General features: G+C 42.5%; 1 protein-coding gene across 1 annotated transcript in view; it reads left to right on the top strand.

Moving 5' to 3' along the window:
• Positions 1 to 1,119: 1,119 nt before the first annotated feature.
• The window catches only part of CCSER1 (coiled-coil serine rich protein 1), a 1,235,863-nt gene continuing 1,219,567 nt past the window's right edge, over positions 1,120 to 17,415 (top strand). The window contains exons 1-2 of the mRNA XM_075544883.1: positions 1,120 to 2,472; positions 8,811 to 8,998. Coding sequence (XP_075400998.1) covers positions 1,155 to 2,472; positions 8,811 to 8,998 — 1,506 coding nt within the window. The 5' untranslated portion in view covers positions 1,120 to 1,154. The remainder of the gene's footprint in view (positions 2,473 to 8,810; positions 8,999 to 17,415) is intronic.

Below are 17,415 nucleotides of genomic sequence, written 5' to 3'. Positions count from 1 at the left end.
GAATGCCTGTGGGCCTTCAAACAGCCAGTGTCGGGTTATTTGCTTTACTGGAAGCGGCATATCCCGTGCTGAATATGAGTTGATCCTGCAGTTAGAGGAAGCTCAGTTCTTCTGCCTTCTTTACAACTTATTAGGCAAGTGACCTTTCAACTGTAAAATCTTCATAGTAAGGAGTGGCATCTACTCCTAGAGCTGTTCCTCGTTATGCTGTGTACTGCAAGCCTGTACCACCAGCTGCTTCTTGGGAGACAGAGAAGGCTGTTAGTGATTGTAAATGTTTATAGTCCCAGAAACTAAAAGGGAAAGAGCTACTCTGTTTTACAAGGCCGCTATGCGCGGACGTTCTCTCCACGGCAGTGGGGTTTTCAGTGCGTCCGGTGGGGTCATGGGTTATATGTTGACTTGCTAACCACCTAGAGTCGCAAGCACTACAGAAGACAATCTGTGTAAAATTGTTGGAGAAGTGAGGCTGTCTACTTCCATAAAGATTTTAAATGTCTTGGAAACCCAAAGAGACAGTTCTACACTGACCTATAGGGTCCTTAAAATTCACAGTCGACTCAAGGAATTTATTGGCTAAGATTCTGATCCTTTCTTTATTGCAAATGGGATTTGAGATCAGATCTCTGTTATGTCTTGTCGAGTTTCTTTAAGTGTGTATCTGTTACAGTCAGACTCATTACAATGCGAACATATTCTTGTTTCGAAGCTGTATTTCGTTGTGTGGTTTGTTTTTGTTTTTATCAATCTCTTGGTAAGGGATGGGGCAAATCTACTTTAGAGCATTTCCCAAAATTACAGAATAAGTTATTACATTGTCCTAGTGGAACTTGAGTAGATATATTGTGTCATCCAACCCAAACACTGTCAAATAGACGTGGATTCTTTCTGATAATCCTGAACGTTTTGCATCATTATCAAATTTCCATGCAAATCATTAGGTCGCTTAGCTACTGATTAATAAGTAAATAATTAAGCGGCAGGATTTGACTGTTTATTGTCTTAGTCTAAACCCGAACCCATGCAGTGTCCCGACAAACCATACTTGTTTCCAGATGCTTTATTTCTAACGAGATTTTATTGATTTGTTCTTTTTCTCTTAATTTTCACCAGGCTGACAAGTTGGCGATCGCGGTGCAAGCCTTGGAGTCCCAATGGGGGACTCAGGAGCAAGACGATCTACCCTGGTCTCCCGGTTGCCAATATTCAGAAGAAGTATTAGCAGAAGACATGATTCGCTCCCTTCTTCACCCTCCTCCGGCACCACCGCCGGGGTGCACAGTTCTTCTCCTTCCAGCACGAACTCCAGCTCAGGTAGTACAGGGAAGCGCAGGAGCATATTCCGCACTCCTTCCATCAGCTTCCACCATAAGAAGGGGAGTGAACCAAAGCAGGACCCTACCAACCAGAACCTTAGTATTTCAAATGGTGCTCAACCTGGTCAGGGCAATATGCAAAAACCGAGCTTAGAAGAGCATATTAAAACCAGGGGAAGACATTCTGTTGGTTTTAGTAGCTCACGGAATAAGAAGATAACCAGATCGTTGACAGAGGATTTTGAAAGGGAAAAGGAGCACTCCGCTAATAAGAATGTTTTTATAAATTGCCTAAGTTCCGGCAAAAGTGAGGGGGATGATTCTGGATTCACAGAAGAACAAACTCGCCGTTCTGTTAAACAATCAACCCGGAAGCTTCTTCCTAAATCTTTTTCATCTCATTATAAATTCTCAAAGTCAGTCCCACAGAGCCAGTCCATCTCATTGGTACAACAATCCGGATTCTCACTGGAGATTTCACAGTACCCAGAGAGAGAACCGGTATTAGTCAGAGCCTCCCCATCTTGTTCAGTGGATGTAACGGAACGGCCAGGAAGCTCCTTACAATCGCCTTTGCTCTCTGCGGATCTCACCACAGCTCAGACACCTTCCGAGTTCTTAGCCTTGACGGAAGATTCTGCGTCTGAGGCGGATTCCTTTCCCCCAAGCGGAAGCATGGCATCCCACTGTGACAACCTTGGCCACCATGATTCTACCTCTCAGAGCTCTCTCAATCCTGCTGCTGCTGCTGCAAAGACAACGATGGCAAATGTCCCTCGTGCACTGACGTCTCCCGGGAAGTACAGATTAGAAGGTCGATGTAGTACTGAGTCTAGTGCCTTGCCTGAAACCCCTGCTGCTAACCAGAAGGAAGTGTTACTGAAAATCCCTGAAGTACCTGCTCTGCATGCGAGTGACTCTGAGATTCACCCATCAGTTGACCATCCAAGAGGAGAAAAGATGGTGTTACAAACTGGGGAAAAAGTGCTGGGGACCAGCTCCCCACGGAAACTTGGATTTTATGAGCAGCATAAAGCAATGCCTGACCGTGTTAAAGGAATGCACCCTGTTTCAGAGTCGAAGGTCATACCCTCTTCTGGTGACCATCATGTGATGAGCAGAACATCATATGGCTCCGAAGCAAACCCCACCAAAGGTATGCTGCTTTTCTTTGAGCGCCGATTTCCACTAGCACTTTCTTTCTTTTCTTCCTCCATCAATGAAGGGACATTACGATTCCCATAGTTTCAACTCACTGATAGTCCTGCTCTACCTATGAACAAGTTTTAAAATATTTATCCCACTTGATTTTAAGCTTACCTAGATTTTTATTGTGCAGAAAGTAATTCAATAATATTATTTTTCGTGGTGCTGGCCAAATTCGGAACCACAGAAGTTACTTAGAATGTTTTTTTTACTAACCTTCAGAATAGAATAGAAAATAAATTGGTTTTATATATAATATCCTAAGGAATACCTTTAAACCTTTTAAAGGTCGTTATCAAGATATTAATATTTCTTAGTTAATGAAATGAATATATTCATTTATAAACACTATTAAATACATTTATATTATTCAAATTTTATTTTCTATCCCAAAGTTGTTCCATTGATAAACAGGTTCATGGTTTGGCATCAATGCTGTGTCTCATGTTACAGGAGCCTAAAGCCTTTAAAACGATGTCTGAGAATCCTGGAAATCAGGGTTATGACCCAGCTGCTGTCATTAGCTCGTTGTCTTACCTTGCACACCTTCACATTACTTTACATATATAATTAGGTCATGTATATATGTTTAGGTCTATGTTTATGTACATGTGTTTTGGGCTTGAATTACACCCTTATGGCTTCAGAAGACTATAATATAACATCAAATTTAGTTGGCCTACTGCAGTGCATATGAGCAGTAGTTTGAAGCCAGCAGCTGCTCCTGGGAGACAGATGAGGCTCTCTTCTCTGTAGAGAGTTCCAGTCTCAGCAACCAACAGGGACAGTTCTACTCTGCCCTGTGGGATCTATGAGTTGGCATCCATTGGATGGTAGTGAGTAACTAGTTGTTAGGTGCCATTAAGTCAGTTCCGACCCATAGCATGACAGAAGGAAACACTGCCCAGTCCTGTGCCATCTTCTCAATTGCTCCTGTGCTTGAGCTCCCTGTTGTAGCCATTGTGTCACCCTGTCTCATGAGAGGAAGCAGTGGTGGGATTATTAAGGACCCCTGGTGGTGCAGTGGTTGTGACTCAACTGCCACCCAACGAGGCCTCGTTCTGAGCCCAGCAGCCATTCCAAAGAAGAAAAGTAGTGGCCTGCTTCCACAAAAATCCCTGTCTTGGAAACCCTATGGGGCCAGTTCTATTCAGGGTTTTGACTCTGTCCTGCAGGATCAGTAGGCGTTGGACTGACTTGAAGACAATAGGTTTGGCTTTTCACTGGGCTATGTAAGTGTATACATATAGGCACTACTGTTATCACTGCTTTTTGCTGTTCCTGCTGCTGCTACTACTAGTGTTTCTCTCTGTATTATATTTGTAGATATTATTATGTCCTAGATATTATATGCTAGACAATGGCACAGGACTGGGCAGTGTTTCGTCTCGTTGTGTATAAATAGGGTCTCCGTGGATTGGAGCAGACTCAGTGGTACCTAATGAATAAAGATACTGAAGTTTTGCACTTTGCGTATTGCTTTGGAGTTCTCTAGAGAAACAGACCCAATGAGATGTGCATTAACAAACAAACAAAGAAAGAAAGCAGAAACAAAACGAAAAAATAGAGCATTGCTTTCTTGTGTACTCTGACTCATTTTGAGAGATTGCTTTACTTTGTGGGACGTGCTCATACACGTGTTCCGTGTCCAGTATCATCAGGTCCAGTGAAAGGCTGGAGGCCGCTCAAGCCTTGTGCTTCATAGACACTACACAATGCCACAGGATCAATCGACTCTTACTGATCCTATGGGATTTGTGAGGCTGTAAATCCCGGAGAGGGAACAGTGGGTTTGAACTGCTGACCTTTTGGTTAGCAGTGCAGTGCCCGCATGCAACAGCACTACCACCAGCGCTCCCTGTCAGTCAGAGGCACAACTACGAGAGTGGGACTTCTGGTGAAATCTCTACATGCAGACGGAAGGCAAACAGCTGATTGGTAGAGGCAAACTCATATTATGGAAGGTAACTTGCTTTACTTTAAGGTGAAATATTTGACCCACATGCAGCTGTAGCAACTTAAAACCGAAACAGAAAAACAAAGCACCAACCTCGCTGACATCAAGTCAATGGCAACTCGTGGTAACCAGTCGGGCAGGGTCAAACTGCCCTTGGGAGCTTCTGGGACTGTAACTGGTTACAGGAGGGAAACCCCGTCTCTGTCCCAGAGAGCAGCTGCTGGTTGTGATCTTGCCGGTCAGCTACTGATGTTGCTGCGTGAAGCGCAACCTGTAACAACTATGCAATGAGGGCCCTTGAAGCATCTAAAGGACAGTGCTCGCCCGGCCACATAGACACGCAATTAACCACCAGGCACATGTAAACTCATGTAACCCGCAGGTGATTGACATCGCTACTATTATTATAATTCATTGCCCAGGGAAGGTCAGGTGATTTGTCCAAAATCAAAAAGTGAGTAAGTGATTACTTACTTGAGATACAAACCTTATGAAGTGGGTGCTAGTAAAGCCAAAACCCAAGCCGCTGCCTTTAAGTCGGCCCCGCCTCCCCGTGGCCCCGTGTGTTGCGGAGTGTGGAGCTGTGCCCCACAGGGTTCCAGGGCTGGGAACTGACGGGAGCACCTCAGCAGCCCTTCCTTCCAAAGCTCCTTTATGGGGCAAATTGCCAACGTCAGTCACTAGGCATGCGCTCGAGCCGGGACTCTTGTTCTTATGTGTGCGTTGGAACTGATTCCACACGAAAGGACACAAAAGACACTGCCTCAGGGTTGCCATATCTCTGTTCTCCTGCCTACAGAGACACGGGTGCGTTTGAACGGCTGCCTTTCCAGCTAGCAACCATGAGCTTCAGATTGCTAGGCACTACTTTATCCCACAGTTCATGCCCTTGAGAAACCCAGAGGTCATCCATTTGGTAATGAGCACAGAGCAAACAGCGGCTATCCGAGGAGCCCTGGGAGTGTAGTGGTTCTGGGTTGGGCTTTAAGCTGCACGGTTGGTAATTCAAAACCACCAGCAGCTGCCTGGGAGAAAGAGGAGGCTTTCTACTCAATGTGCAGTTACGGCCTTGGACACCGACAGGGTTCACTTTACTTTTTCTCTCCACTGACAGGGAGCCCTGCTGGTGGAGTGGTTGCATGCAGGCTTAAACTGCTAACTGAAAGGTCAGCATTTCAAACCCACCGTCTCTCTTTGGGATTTACAACCTCAGAATGTGTCAGCGGATAGAGAGAACCCAAAGCGCAGGCTCTTAAGGACTCTGCTGTATTGTACAGGCCATGGCCTACGTTTTCCTGCTGTCTCTGAATAATAAAACATTAAAATCAGTATTGGGACAGCTGATGTATTAATGTGTCAAGGAGGGAAGAATGCTAACTCACTTCATGAGTGCCATAAGAGACCCAGCAATCTAAACAGACACATGCATCAAAGTAGAACTTGTCAACATATGGCTCCAGGCGTGTGTTTTCTATTTGTCACAAGAGCGTTTTTATGCAACTGGCCAATTACATATTTTTTAATTTAATCAACTTGCGTGTACTCCTTTACCTGTTTTACTTCCTTAAGAAAAGCATATTGTACCTTTAGTCATTTAGGCCCCCTTAGTGTGCACATGCATATAAGAAACTAACCTGGGAGGGATTTGTCCTGTTTGTAAAGAACCTAAACATTTACTTTATGCAAAGTAAGGTGATTATTCGAATTGTGAGGATAATTAAGAATGATGAGGATGATTGTTGCTCTTTCTATATACTTATCATGTGTCAGACAAGGTCCTGTGTAATTTATATGCATGATTTGATTTTATCCTCAAAAATAGTATATGGTAACTATGAATAACTATGCTTTAGGATTATGTTAGTACTTTTTTTGAGATCACATTATTAATTAGTGGTGAATTTCAAGTCAGAATGTAGTCTATTTTGAAATAGCATAATAAATATCAAAATTATTATTTATCCAGACATATATGTATCTTGTTCAGCCTTGATAGTGTTCCTCAAAGTCTAGTTGAATACTGTATATTTATTTTTGTGGAAACTAGAGAATTATCACAATTATCTTGTTGACAATTAATTACTTAACTGGAATCTTAATTATAAGCCGTTTAACACATTAAAGTAATTTCACTAAATTTGAATGTGCTCCTTTTACTTGGACTTTAGCTGTTTAGCCAACATCTGCTACAAGTTGACAAAATACTATCACAGAAAAAAGATAGACAAGTACCTGGGCTACAAGAGCAAGGGTAGGGCGCGTGTTCTTGTTGTTAGGTTCAGAGCCATGGTGGCCCTGTGTACAACAGGATGAAACACTGGCCAGTCCTGTGCTGTGCAAGGCCACAGCTTACTCACTGCCATGGAGGCCATGTCCGCCCCTGGCGACCCTAGGACAGGGGAGAACTGCCCCGAGGGTCTCTGAGATCGTTACTCTTCAAAGGTGTCAAAGTCCAGTCTTTTCCTGTGGAGCTGCCGGAGGTTTCGAATCGCAGACCTCTGGTTAGCAGCAGAGAGCGTAGTCGCTCTTATTTTGGGAACTACTTGTCTGCTTGGAGCCCTGGCGTATCCCGAGTTAAGCGTGGAACTGCTAACCGTGACGAGGCCAGCAGTGGACCCTCACCAGCTGCTCTGCACAACGATGAGGCTCCCTGCTCCTGGAAAGACAGGGAGCCTGCCCACCTGAAGGGGCAATTCTACTTTGTCCTATCTGGCTGCTAGTGGTCAGAGTCAACTCCATGGCAGTGGGTGTGGTTTAATTAACTCCTGTTTCTATGGGTTTTACAATTTTGTGATTAAAAATTTTAACTTCAGATTGAACCCCCCTCACCCCACAATACCCAAAGCTACTGCCATGATTCTGACCCATACCCGCCCCACAGAGAGCCTCTCAGGGGCAGACAGCCTCATTTTTCTCCCACAGAGCACCTAGCAGGGTTGAATGTCCGACTCAGCAGTCAGTACTCTAGAACATCTGATAAGTAATACTTTTTTATTGTATTAAAATGTTGGTATGAACACTAAATCCCATATTACTACATTTATCATAAAGCACACATAGCTAGTACTTAATAAATATTTGAGTGTGTTGCATACAAAATTGCATCATAATTAATAGAATGCTGAGCTCTCTGATGATTTGGCTTTTATTTTTGGCATAGTAATTTATTGGAAAAGAACTGTCATTCATTAATGTAATTGATTCTGTCTAGAAATCATGAAATCAGCTGATAGATGAACTTAAATTTAGAACAATAAGTTCATTTTTTAAATGTATTGTTTTAGCACTGCTTTAGGCCACAAGTATAAGGCAGTGAAAAAAAACAGAAGAGAAAAAAAAACCCTAAATTCATGAAGCTTGCATTTTACCTATGACTCAGAAAATTGATATCCAAATAGAACAATGCATATGGGGTTACAGGTTGAGCTGCTAACTGCAAGGTCAGATGATCAAAACCTCCAGATGCACCTTGGGAATTCCTATTCCTTTAAAGCGTTACAGTCTTGGAAACTCACAGGGGCAGTTCTACCCTGCTTTTAGGGTCACTGTATTTCAGCAGTGAGAATTTTATGATAATTTTGGAGGATGAACTTAAAGCAGAATAAATAATTATAAAGTTGGGGGTTGGTTATAATTTACTGTTTGAAATATAATGAGCAGATAACGAGGAGGAAACATATTAGCAGAGCTTTGAAATGAACAATACACACACATAGCAGAAGTATAATTGGCGCAAAGCCTGTGGAACAGAGCCGGCTTGCCATGCCCAGAAACAGCCAGAAGTCTGTTAGGGCACGCTGCGTGGCCAGCTTTTCGACACACTTGACTGCTAGCTGAAAGATTGGAAGTTCCAGTCCACCCAGAGGCACTCTGCAAGAAAGGTTTGGTGACCATCTTGTGACAAAGTGGCCATTGAAACCCCCTGGAACCCAGTCCTGCTTTGATACATGTGGGAGCGCCATGAGTCAGAATTGACCGATGACAATTGGCTATTGCTTCAAGCTAGGCGAGAGTTTGTGGACTTGGACTGGGATATTCGTTGGAGCTTTGCGGACTAGGGGTGCTAGGATTCTGGATACACATTGAGGATCATAGCCGCACGAATTGCTCTTATGAGAAATGTTATGCAAGAGAGGCAGTTGCTAAGATTGGCTCAAAACTATTTGTCCTTAAAGCGATTGCACAATTAGGCCAAGTAAATTGCCATTATAACTTTAAAAGTTAAAAGGATTTTGCAATAGGGAATTTAAAGTCAGACTATTTAGTTCCCATTTGTCTTCAAAAGGTGACATTGAAGGATCCATGTTCATTTGCACTTGCTTCTCCTTCAGTGGTCCTCGCCAGCAGCTTCAGTCCGTACCGCGAGGGCAGACTCCTGGAGCGGAGACTCCGATCCTCCTCCGAGGGCACTGCGGGCAGCAGCAGGATGATTTGGAAACCGAAAGATGGGAGCGGAGAAGAAGCGAGTAGTCTGAGGAAGCAGAGGGCAAGTTCCTCATCCTCAAAGATGAACAGCATGGTAAGTGTGTACATGTGCTGCGTGTAATGGAGATATGTCCCATATACCGGCCATGTTCCTGCCCTGGTGGGACGAACATAGACCCTAACGATGGCCACTTTACGTATGCAGGGAAACCTGGTCTCTGTCTTTGAAGGCAGGGTCATGGGTGGTTCTGTTTTCACCTAAGCTAAGACAGGTGTGCATCATATTTACCTTGATGGAGATGGTGAAACCTGCCATTTTCGAACAAGACCATGGGTTCACACGCTAAGAAAGATATTGATCATGAGGATGCTGTCTGACCTTCGGGGGGGGTGTTATTTCCTGCCACCTCTCCATCCTGCAGCTACACTCGTGCCAGTTCTGACATGAGGCCTCAAGTTGAGCCTCTGTATCTGTCCTTGCGCAGCGTCTCTGCCCATAAGATGAGGCTCCTTTGGGGGTCAGAGAAAAATGCCCAGCTAAATCAAGAATGCACTTCAGGTCCAGAGTCGAGAGTCCAGCCTTCCTTGTGCAAAGTGTGGGCACCTCCTTTGAGGGCAAGGGTAGAGGTGGCGAGTGTATGTGCATGTGGTGGTTGGAGGGGGTTACGGACACATGAACCGGGGTGTCCAGAGGCACATGTGTGAGGTGACCTCACTCAGTGAAATGAAGGAGAACTGAGGTGACTGCAACCTGGGGGGGGCAGGGATGGGGTTCACAAGGCCTTAAAACAAACAACCCCACCCCTTCAAAATAAAAACATACCCACTACCATGGTGTCTATTCTGACTCTATATAGTGTTTCTGTACTTATTCTTCTTTCTGGGGACAGACAGCATCATCTGTGTGCTGTGAGGCAGCTGGTCAGCATGAACTGTAGACCTTGTGATCACACTCTAATGCCTAACCTACAGCACAACCGGCGCTTCTTCCCAGGCCATAAGCCTCATCGCTAATATCTCCGGGTCTGACCGTTTGGCGTTAACACTCCACAGATGTCCTTGGGAGAACTTGTGGACTGCTAATACTTAACAGTCATTCTGGTGTTTGTGCATCTTTAGAAAAATAAAACGCTGCCTGTCTGCCCCTCTAACAGCACTTACTTCTTAGGAATGGAAAGACATACATGACATACTATTTCATTATGTAGTTTAATTCCCACGTCAAAGCCATGGAGTAATTCCATCTCACAGGGATCTTTCAGAACATCAGGGAGTTGGCTGACAGTGTTTCCAATGTCGAGCTTGACAGAGCAGGCTGCTTATCTCCCTTCCCCCCTCAGGACTGGTTCCTCATGGTTCCAACAGGATCCCTCATACTTTACCAAAAAATAGATTTGAAATGGAATTGTTCGATCATCTCATCCCGACAATTATATCAAAAGGAACCCTGACATTACGGCGTTGACAGTGTATGATTAAATATCGTGGTCCTTGAAGTGGGAAGGCCAGATTTAATCCTGGGCAAATCATGAAATACAAAGCAACCCACAATCATGAGCTACTTGTTTCCGTTCCTCTCAAGCAAACAAACAAGTGTGGCTTTTAACATGTGTGTGGATAGCAAGGCACTCTGTTTTCTTTTTCTTTCTGTTCTTTGGTGTCCTGGAGTACTGTGTCTGCGGGGACCAGCAATGGAGGGCCGCATCTCACCCCCTCGGGCATCCTTACTGACCAAGCCTGCATGGTCGTTCCTTGTTACCTAGTCTCACACCTAGGCCGGGGTCCAGAACTCACTGCAATGGCCACACGGAACTCACAGACACTACGCACAATTCAGGGTTTTGTTAGGAAAGTTAATAGGTTATCACAAATCAGTTTCAGCAAACAGCCATTAGTCTCTGAAGCCAGAGACAAGTCTCTCTAGTCAGCTCTCCGCCTGTCCGTCCATCACATAGTAAGTAGCCAAGTCTCTCTTCGGATCTCCATCTCTCAATCATGTAATAGCTTGGCATTTGCACCATTGGCCAGGAAGGCCGCTCTGTCACTCTGTCCCACAGCCCATCGTCTGGGGCCAGATATGGAGAAGGCCCCCCAGTGTCTGCGCTGCTCCTCTGGGTGTCCGTACAGCTGCTCTCTGCAACATGCAGCCCTTCAGACGGAGCTCCAAGGACCTGGGATTTCTCTCTTCTCTACTGCTTTGAAGATGGCGCCTTTGTACAGCTAGGGAGCTGGGAATGAAAACGGACCAACCAGTCCCTTCTATGAGTGTCACACACACCCTATGTGCACGGCCCCACTCAATCATTTTGGAAGGTACATCTTGGATAGAAGAGCCACATGAAGAAATTTCACTCCAATACAATGTCACTGTTGTGAAAATCGGGATTTTTTCCTAACTATAAATCAATTCTGACTCACAGAGACCTGATAGCACAGGGTAGAGCTGTCCCTGAGGGTGTCCCAGACTGTGACTCTTCAGGTTGGTGGAGAGCTTCAGTTTGCTCCCAGAGTGGCTGGTAGTGTCTGAACTACTGACCAGTGCATAACCAAAAGATCATATTAAAATACTTACAAGCACTTCAAAGTTAAAATTTCCAATATATCTTTATAGAAAAGTATTTATTATGCACAATTTTGTAAACTTGGCCAATATTGGATCTTGGTATATTATTATTTTATATCTCATTTCTTTCTTTTTTTTACTATTGCAAAAGTTTACTTAACAATCTCATGTTTCTTATACTATATTTGAAGTCAGTAATTTTTGTAAAGTACAAATTTTTGTATTTGTATGATTCCAATTTAAGGTTGGAAATTCAGAAAGCCAGTAACATGACAATAGTTTTCGTATCCAAAAAAAAAAAAGAAATCCTGCAGTAAAGACTTTTCACAGTAGATGGCAGGATGACACCACTGTCATTGGAGTGAACAGAAATTTGGTGAAAATATTATATATTGTCACTGGATTTCATAGTAAAATGTGTCGAAGTCAATGTGGATGGTTTTTAATTTTCAGAAGAAATTATAAAAATCACTCTAAAATTTGTTTTCGTTTAGATTCCAGAATTTATATTCCTCAGTTAGTTTACAATTTTAATAGCTATTTCTAAATGTAGAGAATGTATTCTTTATATCATAGCAATGTAAGAAAAATGCTGTGATTTTCTGGTAGTTTTAGATACACAGTCAACACGTGATGTCCATATTAGGAAACGTTCTCTTTGTTTGTGAAAAGCAGCATACACTTCCTATATGCCTCCCCCCTAATATTATCGGTGAACATATGTATTTAAAAATTAACATCTGCTTCAGTTATTCTCTGCATTCAGTGTTCGAACAATTTAATTTCTGTTTAATGTTAATTTGAATCAACATCCCGCTCTTAATGTTTCATATTTAATTCTCACAACAACACTCTACTAATTGGTGCTATTATTATCCACCTTTCGTAAATGAGAAAATGGGACACAGAAAATGACTTGTTCAAAATCGCACAGCTAATAAATACCACGGATAGGACTTGAGTCGTAGCTATCTAACTTCAAGCCCTAAATGCTGTGAGGGGAAGGTATTGACTTTGAACCATTGAAAAAATTTTTGTACTATTTAATAATAAATTTAGTTAGTTTAACAAATTTAAACTGCATGATTCTTCACAGGCTACTCACGACCCATTTGTAACAGATTTTAAAAAATGGAGACAAAAAAAATCCTAGTACCTTGTCTGAACTAAAAATTTGGTAGTATATCTTGATATGTACAGGGATGTTAAAAAATATGTACTGAGGCATATCACATCTCATGAGTGACCTATTTACAAAACAGGATGTTCATGCTTACTAGTAATTGTCGTCCCATAGACTTCACAAAATGGAGCCTTCACACTGTGGCTGTGTCTATTTAGATCAGTTTCCCAGTGTAGGCGTTACTGCCCCCTGGTGGCACTGTCATCATCCAGGATGGCTTCAAAAGCAGATTAACTCAGGTCCTGGGTTATGGATTTAAATACAAAAATTTTAAATTGTCAGGCAGCTACTGAGTAGTTTTTTTTCTTTCTGAAAAGGGCAGTGGGCCAAACAAGTTTGGAAGCCTATTTAGATACTCAGAGTTTCTGAATAATCAAATTTTGCACAATTGGTTAGCTATCCCATAGTGACTGTGCTTTTGCATACTTTGGGGATGGTTCAGACTGACAGTACAGGGCAGAATGCATTAATTCTTGAACAAAATTATCTCAGAAGAAATGGGAATTTCCTTGAATGTATTGCAACAATCCAAAATAGAAATGAAACAACTTGATGTGCATTTATATTTATTATATTATATCAAGCCAGCTTCTTATTTTCTTCTAATGGGTAGCTGTATACTTTTATTAGCATGGTCAAACATGCTTAGAATGCTTTTGCTGGGAATGTGTTTTGTATTTCTAGGTACAATCTTTCCAATATATTTTATACATGCATATGCTTAAGGAATTTATCATGGTTTTCCTACCACTAAATTGTGGCTCCAAAATTTACAAGATTTACCAGTTCTAAAGACAAGAAAAGATGGTCACATGATAAGAAATTCAGAAAACCTGGAATTAATAAAGGAGAAAAAAAGGTGTATTAGCCTGGTAGTCAAGATCAACTACATGATGTCATGAACAATAACCTTGAAATCTTAGAGACTTTAAAAAAAATCATTGTATATGGGTCTCTTACAGCTCTTATCAAAATCCATACATACATCCATTGTGTCAAGCACCTGGGTTCATACGTTGTTATCATTTTCTCTTTTTACATCATTTTATTGGGGGCTCCTGCAGCTCTTATCACAATCCATCCATCTATCCATTGTGTCAAGCACATTTGTACAGATGTTGCCATCATCAACAAAACATTTTCTTTCTACTTGAGCCCTGGGTATCAGCTCCTCATTTTCCCCCTCCCTCCCCACCTTCTTCACCCGTGATAATATGTAAAGTATTGGTTGGTTGGTTTTTCCTACCTCATGCGTACTGCTCTCTCCCCTCACCCACTCTTCTCTTGTCTGTCTCCTTAGGAGGGAATTATATGCTGACCATTGCGATTCGGTCTCCATCTCTGAGAACAGATCAGATTAAAATTTGAGAGAGGATAAAATGAAAAACAGTTCATGGATCATCAGTCCTGTGTCATAATTTGATCAGTTTGTCTTTTGCATTAGTCATTTAGTTACAATGGACCATGATAAAAATCTAAGTATTTGGCTAGTCAACCAGGATTGGGGAGCCTTCTGTTTTCTCCTTTATTACTGTATCCTTTATGTATTCATGGTGACAATAAATGTTTATTGAGACACTGCCTGAAGATGCAGAGATAAAGAGATAGCCCTTGAGAAATTTAGTGTTCTAGACTGCGAGATACATAGGTTGTACATGATCATGCCAATGAACCAGCTTTAACCATGTTAAACATCCTAAAACTCAGCCGGGGGATTGCTCACTTTGGTTTGTGACCATTGATATTGAAAGAGAAGCTGCTGTTTCCCTGTACATATGTGTTTTTTATCCCATGCTCAATAAGTGACACCATTCAATACATACTTGACTTCCTTATGACTTCTGTTCATTTCCACCACTAAATCCCAGCTGCTAGCCCCCAACAGGGACTCTGTGCAGCAGTGGAACAGTAAACACAAACAAACAGATGACACAAAATAAATTGTAGAATTGAATGTGCAAGGAGTCTACCACTCACTCTACCACCCACCGAGTGCAAGCACTGGACTGGCTGGGCTTGGTGCACGCCCTGCCATCTTCAGGTGGTGGGTGGCCTGGAGGCAAATGACAAAGACCAGATCCAATACGTACTTGCTCAGAATTCTGAAACCCTTCAGGAGATCCACACGATTTTGAAAATTTTAATGGCATTTAGGGAATAAAATGCTCACCTTTTGGTACAACTCATTATTCACTTAAAGCAAATAGCAATGCCTGCTGCCAGGGCATCCAGTGAGGAGAGGAAACCGTTAATATTGCTAAGGAAATGAAGCCACCCCAACCATTCTTCTCAATCCTTAAAAGTTCTAACAAGGAAAATCACAAACATCGCTCATAAAGGGGATATCACATTTTTGGATAACTGGCATGTTAGTTTCAGACGAATAGCTCTGATCCATAATGTCCTCGTTGATATTTCTAGTTACAAATTACGCCGTTGTTCGGTGCTATTGAGTCTGTTCCATCTCCCAACGGCCCTTTGTACAACAGGATGAGAGAGACACGTCTGCTCCTGAGCCATCCTCACTATTGTTCCCACGTCTGAGACTTCATTCTTAGCGTCTTCCCATATTCTATCAAGGAGGAGCCCTGTCACCATGGTGGGGGATGAGCTGGGCTGCTTGGGGTTCCAAGGGCAGCAATTTGAAACCATCAGCACTCTGCAGAAAAAGGACAGGCTTTTTACAACCCCAAAGAGTTACAGTCTTAGAAGTCTACGGGAGACGGGTCTGCCCTGCCCTACAGCTCCTTTCGGAGTCGGAATTGACTCTGGGGCAGCACATGTGTGTACTCAGGGCTGTGATTTGTATTGCGTATGCCGAACTCACCACATATTCCTTTCAATGCGTCTCCGTTTACCTCTTACATTGCGGTCTTTAAAAGGGGAGGGGAAAATAGCTTTTACATCTGGGCATATGTATATGGCAGTGTCCTGTGAAGAAATAGGCATTTAATAAGTGTGAATGACCGGATAGTAAGATCAGATAGTGAGGCATCGCCATCTACATATGAATCAAGCCAACTGTCAGGTCCAACAATCGTTATGTATGGTACACTCAGGCATATTTACTAGAACAATTTTGACTTAGCGTAATTAATTTTTTTAGTGTACTTTGGATATGATTAGGATCCATTGTTTGATCAAGTTCTGCTTCATTGGTGCTAAATCCTTGGTCAGAAAGTCCACCTAATTGTGATCTTGTTCTCAAAGTCAGAGTTCTTGGGAGGCTTATCCGACAGGTGCCGTGACTTGTGGACCTTGTCTGTGCCATACTTAGGAACTGGACATACAAAGAGAAAATGTGTTTTTATTTGTAGGTGTTTTTCGAATCTGTTTAAAAATTTTTTTTAAAAAAGGTTCTCAGTCAAATTTGTTTACAATGAGACTTTTCAAATTGCTCACCTATTTTATTCCGTGTAGCTGCTTTTTTCCTTCTGAGTTTGAGCCTGGAGTTTCGCCTTCAAAGGCAAGCTTGGATAAAATAGTCTAATCACTTTCCTTCCTTGCTTCCAGAATGAGTCATTTTTATTTGCCTGCTGTCATAATTTTTACGCTTGGTGCTCAGTGTTATAAATAGCTTTTAGATAGAGTTTACTTACTTCAACTTAAATGACAGTAAGACCCGATTGAATAAATAAATACAATTTTAGTATCCTATTTATTGCCATTTTCATGCAGTTCACCAAAGAACATAGATGGTGCCCAATCCCCCCTGGGTTATATTATTAACATTTAATGTATATAGCATCATATAACAATAGGAGTACTCAATAATATATGGGTAGTTTTGCTTCAGGTCTATGATGCATCTTGTGTAATGGGATATTATTGAGCTTGAACCTTGTGTGAACATTGTATTGTTACATGTAGGCGGTCCCCAATCAATCCACAGTTACTGGAACAATTTTGACATAATTTATTTTTAAGTGTACTTTGGATATGATTAAGATCCATTGTTTGATCAAAGTCCCAATGACCAGAGGAGGCCAGTCTTGCCAGGTTTGTTGCTGGGCCGCGAGTGCTGCTCTGGCAGCCAGAATGGGACTTTTGCATGCTTGGGAGCAGAGGGGAGGTTAGGGAGAGGTGGTCATTGCCACCCTGCTGGGACAGCCACTTCTAGGTCAGGTACATCTGCAGAAGGCACCAGGGGAGAAAGGCAGCTTGGCTGCTGGGTGGGTGAGAGGAGCTTGTAAGATAGCAGGAAGATGGCAGAGAGGGAGGTTCTGCAGGTTCGAATGTTCCTTGGAGCCCGACTGCTTATTCACTTTTGGGTCTTGGAAGCTGTGAGATCCTTAGAAGGAAATAATGAACCTAAGGAGTACTGTGTTTCTCAAAAGCAAACCCCCAAACCTCACGGGCCCCGGCTGTCTACGGGTTGGCTTTGTTGAAAGGGGCATTCAGTGCGGATCCTTGCGTAGATTATCATCTTCACTATTCCACGTGAAACATTTATTGTTTACGGAGGGCGTAACTAAGAAGGGCAGTCGTACAGGAGAGATAAGTTTGTTTTTCTTTAGTCACGCTACATCTGAGGTACTCTTGAGACTCTGTAAGTCCTTCTAACCTTAAGAAATAAAACAGAGGATGACTCACTTTTCTTTCTTGGGGTTATAAACAGTTTTAATTGCATGGATTTCTCTCTCAGTTTCGTGTCAGAGAAAAACTACTTTCTGCCTCATGTAAATAACTCTCTGGACTGGCACAGAGATCCTAGCATGAGAGAGAGTATTATTGATTCAGAAACCATGACAAATCTTTTGCCATC

This window comes from Tenrec ecaudatus, chromosome 3 (assembly GCF_050624435.1).
Source record: "Tenrec ecaudatus isolate mTenEca1 chromosome 3, mTenEca1.hap1, whole genome shotgun sequence".
In the NCBI taxonomy this organism is placed as follows: Eukaryota; Metazoa; Chordata; class Mammalia; order Afrosoricida; family Tenrecidae; genus Tenrec; species Tenrec ecaudatus.
Note: the sequence above shows the minus strand (reverse complement) of the source record. Positions and strands in the feature narration are given on the sequence as shown.